The sequence below is a fragment of the Gracilinanus agilis genome, chromosome 4 (assembly GCF_016433145.1).
Source record: "Gracilinanus agilis isolate LMUSP501 chromosome 4, AgileGrace, whole genome shotgun sequence".
NCBI classification, from domain to species: Eukaryota; Metazoa; Chordata; class Mammalia; order Didelphimorphia; family Didelphidae; genus Gracilinanus; species Gracilinanus agilis.
The window spans coordinates 166182881-166187579 of NC_058133.1; the positions used below are offsets into that span (position 1 = coordinate 166182881).

Here is a 4699-nt window from a genome sequence, read left to right on the forward strand (position 1 = left end):
CATGTCAGAACAGTTGGGTCCTCTCCTTCCTTGTTTGCCTGGGACTCATTCCAAATTATTTAGAACAGAAAATGTACCTTAGGCATCATCTAATTCCCCCTTCCCTTTCTCTCCAGCCTCCCTCCCTCTACATCGTTGGGGATAAGACCTCCTCTCTGCCTCTTTGAGTGACAGTATTGGAGGAATGGGATCCGACGTGGTTAAATGCTTTCGACTTCTCTGGAGAGCGAATTTCCACGGTTATTTTATTAATCTACACAGATCAGTTAACATTTCGACACTGTACTCCGCTCGGTCTCGCACGCAGTACTCATTTTCTCCAGGGGGAAACATCATTCAAATATTATTAGCCCTTAGGACAGGAGCACCCAGTCACTTCAAAAGCTGCCTCCAAACCACATCCAGGAAAGGTAAACAGCACAGGAGCATTTATTTACTCTGCCTCCCCCCGGGCCCCGCCTGGATTTTGGCACAGCTGACTGCAGTGCGGGAAATAGAGTTTCAGTAAGACTTTCCTCGGCTCCCTCAATCTAGCAAGCAGGGGAAGCTCGAGAAGGCGGGAGGCAGTGCTGATACACACACTCCTAGTGTAAACACGCCCCATCCCCAACTCGATTCTCAATCTCTTTCCCAGTTAGGACTAGATCTACAGTGGGGAAAAAGGGCCGCTCTCTCGGCTGGGGCTAGGGAGGGCATATCCGTCTAGGTCTCGGCATAGCAGTAGGTCCCATAGGCTGGCTGCTCTGGGCTGGGGAAACCGAAGCTGCGGACTCCGGGATCCGGGAGGCCTCCACAACGGGGCCGCGGAGTGGTGATGGGGAAGCGCACACTGCCGTCAGCCAGCCAGCCCCCATCGCAGCGGTCCAGGCCCGAGAACTTCCAGGCAGCGTAGAGGTGGCCAACCTTGGCAAGCACAGCTCCGCGCCTTACGCAGGCTCCGCTAGCCTCTGCCAGCGTCAGACGGCCGGGAACGAAGAACACGTGGCCTGGGAGGGGAGTTATGGGGCGGGACTAAGAGGCCGCGCCCAGAAGGCGGGAGTAAGAGGAGTGGGGCGGACTCTGGCTGGACGAAAACTCTATGGACCTGCCATTTATAACTTTTCTCTGCCCCATACCCACAACCCCACCTTGTTCCCTAGTCCGACTCCCTTTCCCCAGGATGTTTCTTTTTCACCACCCTCTTGTCCAGGACACGGGCCCTATTCCTCGTTCCCACCTTTCTCCAAACCATTCTATACATCTTAGGCCCCGCCCCTGTTCTCTAACCTTGCTAATTTCACCCGTCTCTCCTCTCCCATATGGCCCACCTCTTTTCCTTGGTTCTGGCCCCGCCCTTACGTAGCCCCCCCCTCCACTCTATTTATCCTCCTCTCCCCTTTTTCTAGTTTAGCCCCAGACTGAGCCCCGTCTCTTCCTCTAATCCCGCCCTTGTTCTCAACTCCATCTCATTTAGTCAATTTTCCCTTATCTACTTCTCTAGTTTCTTAGTCCAAGTCCTTTTTTCTAGTTCTAGGTCCTTCATTCTCTAATACCACCTCATTTAGATGGCCTCGCCTCTTTCTGTTGGTCCAGACACCACCCCTTTATCCAGCCCCGCCCCACTTTCTGTCCTTTCCCAATTCTGAAGTTCTTCCTTTTTTATTTTATCCCGCTCATAATCTAGCCTCACCTCATTGAGCCATTCTTTTCTGGCCTCCAATCCATCTCAGGCCTCTCCTCTCTCAAGTCCCGCCCCATGAAGTAAGCCCCTTCTCTTTCTCTAGGTTCCACCTCTCTCTAATCCCGCCCCTGTTCCCGCCCTATTGGGTAGACACTTCCTCGCCTTCCCCTAAGTCATCCAGGCCCCGCCTCTCTCTAGTCCCGCCCCAGGAGGTCGGCCCTCCTCCTTTTCTCTACTTGCATCCCAGGCCTCTCCTCTTTCGAAACGTGCTGGACCCTATTTCATTCTCTAGTCCCGCCTCATTGGGTCGACCTCCTCCCTCCTTTCCCTCAGCCCCACCTTCATCCCAAGCCACACCTTCTTTCTCCCCGCCTCCCGGGGTCCCAAATCCGGTTCTGATCTTTGAGCCTCAGTTGGCTTTCTGCTTCTTCTCGCCTCTGCGGCTCCCACCCTAGTCCCAAATTCCCACTCCCCGTACCCCGCAGCGCGGAGGTAAAACAGAAGGCGTCGTAGCGATCACGTTGCTTGTCTCGCGGCCCGTAGCTGCGAATCCCTGGCCGGCCCCGACCTCCACAGGGTGCTCGAGCTGTCAACACTGGGTAACGCACTGAGCCCTCCAGGAGCCATCCCGCGTTACACCAGTCCAGGCCCTCGGTCCACGCTGCGGGCAGGAGCGGGAGAGGAGAAACTGTCACTCCACTCTCCCCATCGTCGCTTCCCCTCTTTTCTCAATCCCTCCTTTGCCAAAGCATCTCCTTCACCACACCTCGGCTTCACCAGGCTCCCAGGCTGATGCGAGAGGAGGAGGATGCCAAGGAGCAAGGGAGACCCCAGCCCTCTAGGGGCTGTAGCCCCAAGTCTGCTCACCCTGATAAAGCTGGGGATACGTGGCCAGCCGCCCGTCCTGCTCAGCACATGCTTGCTTAGCTTCATAGTAATTAAATTGATATCGGCCCCGACTGGGCTGGTACGGGAAAACTACACCTGGGGGTGAAGAGAAAAAGACTGACGGAATATTTGGGGTTGGGCTTCGAAGGGTCACGAAGAGAGAGACACCCAGCTTCCTTACCCTCCAGTCTGAGGGTCAGTGCCAAGCTCTCATCTTCCAGGCCATTGACGAGCTCGCAGCGGTATCTCCCTTCATCCTCCAGCGCCACACTCGTGATCACAAGGGAGGCATCCAGTCTGTGCCCCCTCCTCATCCTGGCACGGCCTCCCAGGGGCCCGTAGCCCCGGGCATGGTGCCCGTTGGTAATCAGGATTAGTGTTTCCCGTAGTTCCCCAGGCTCCACTTTGCTCCAGCGCACCTTGTAGCTGGGGGGTGGGGTGCCCAGAACGCAGGGTAGGGTGACCGTGGCACCGCGGCGAGAGTGAATGACCTCGTGGATGGGGGGCAGGAGGTAGTGGGGACCAGGGTGGGGTGCTGGCAAAGGGGGCCAGATTGACAGGGACACCCTGGCCCCAAACTGTCTTGTATAACCCATTCCAGCCCCTACCCATCTCCTTACTAGTCTCCCCCCTTCCCACCCCAATTCCTGTTCCTTTCCTCTAGGTATACTTCAAGTCTTTGCCCATTCCACTCAGTATCTCATCAGTCCCTGTCCTCCTCCCTTCCAATGTCCTCACCCACTCCCTGACCTTCTACCCCAGGGTCTTCCCAGCCAACCATTCCTGTCTGCTATTCTGGGGCCATCTTACCTGGATTGCCTGTGCCTTTGTGATAGATGGCAACACCTAGAGGAAAGAGGAGGCTCCAGAGGGCATAGAGGATTAGTTGGTTAGGCATGGCAGGAACTCAGCTAGAAAGTGATCTGTAATGACAGTTATAATAGGGCAATCTTTACTTCAGAAGATGAAAAAGAAACAAGGGGGTTGGGCCTAGAGAAGAGAAGGCATGGGGTAGGAGATGTCATAGTGAAGTCTGAGCAGGCATTCTCTGGAGAGAAGTGCCCACTTGGGTTCCATCTTCAATGGGGGCACAGCAACAGGGCCTGAATTTGTAAGCAGGAAGAACCACAGGCAGGATTGCTGCAGGGAGACCGTGAAAGGGAGTTAAAGAAAAAAGGGAAAGGCCCGACTGCATTCTGTCTTCCCACAAAGAAAGAACAAGAGATAAACATACAATGGCAGTAAAATTAGAGGTTAAACAGCAGAAAGAAAATTTCCTTTTAGCAAGAGTGGGAAGAAATCAGAACCAAGAAGTAAGGGAGGAAAGTTAATTTTTTTCCCCCTCAAGAGATCTGGGAGGAGTAGAATGCTATCTAGCAGAAATGGGGATCTGGCGGTGAAAAGAAACAAAACCTGACTCATGCATAATGAAGAGGCTAAGTAATATTTGTATAGTACTTTATACTCTTCAAAGCATGCCCACATACATTATCTTGTTTGAATACCTCCAACCATAGAAGAAGGTCTGCTTCCTTACCAAGAAACTGATATCTCCACAGTAGCAGAGTAAAACAGTAATTAATAACCTCTTGTCCTGTTTGAGAAAAAAGAATCCTAAGTCCTTCCATTTCCAGGATCTCCAAGTTCTTTATAGCACAAAGATCTCTCAGCATCTTTTAGCTCCCATTTCTCCTCCCTCCCCCTTTCCTGCTAAAAAGATGCTTTTTCATTTCCCAGGTTTGAAGAGAAAGACTGAAGGTCCAAGATTTATTCCTAAATCTAGGCCTGGCATGGGACTCAGATGTCCAGTTGCCCAGTCTGGCACTCCATCTGTTAGAACTTACTACCATAGGAACAAAGGGAAGATGCCAGTCCTGCATGGGGTTGGAGGGAAGGAGTGGAATGGGGATCTTGGGAAATTTGTGGGCCTGTAATAAGCACTTAGTAAATATTTGTTTGGCTGATTACAAGTTAGTTGGAGGACAGACTGGACACATGACTTCCTGAGAGTTGGTATTAAGGTGTGGGAAAGTTGAGGGTTGCCTTTCCCTGAAGAGCTCTAGAATGCCTGCCGGGTTATTCTGGAAGAAGGAATGAACTAACTCCTCTCATTATGGTATTTATATTTGTGAGAGAAAAGGGAAGTTGTCT

At 52.4% G+C, this 4699-nt stretch overlaps 1 protein-coding gene across 1 annotated transcript; it reads right to left on the minus strand.

Moving 5' to 3' along the window:
• Nucleotides 1–238: 238 nt before the first annotated feature.
• Nucleotides 239–4144, minus strand: HAPLN2 (hyaluronan and proteoglycan link protein 2). The gene is made up of 6 exons (XM_044674078.1): nt 4086–4144; nt 3359–3471; nt 2730–3083; nt 2528–2644; nt 2139–2321; nt 239–986 (listed from the first exon to the last, which is right to left on the minus strand). Exons 2-6 carry the CDS (start codon nt 3444–3446, stop codon nt 703–705), a joined length of 1026 nt encoding a protein of 341 aa, XP_044530013.1. The 5' UTR covers nt 3447–3471; nt 4086–4144; the 3' UTR covers nt 239–702.
• Nucleotides 4145–4699: the final 555 nt, after the last annotated feature.

What these genes read in the sequence shown, in the direction of transcription:
- HAPLN2 (XM_044674078.1), bottom strand. Translation starts at nt 3,446, where the DNA reads ATGCCTAACCAACTAATCCTCTATGCCCTCTGGAGCCTCCTCTTTCCT. An exon ending in CAAAGGCACAGGCAATCCAG is followed by an intron (nt 3,084 to 3,358) that starts GTAAGATGGCCC and finishes CCCCTTTGCCAG; the next exon opens with CACCCCACCCTGGTCCCCAC. An exon ending in ACTGACCCTCAGACTGGAGG is followed by an intron (nt 2,645 to 2,729) that starts GTAAGGAAGCTG and finishes CTTCACCCCCAG; the next exon opens with GTGTAGTTTTCCCGTACCAG.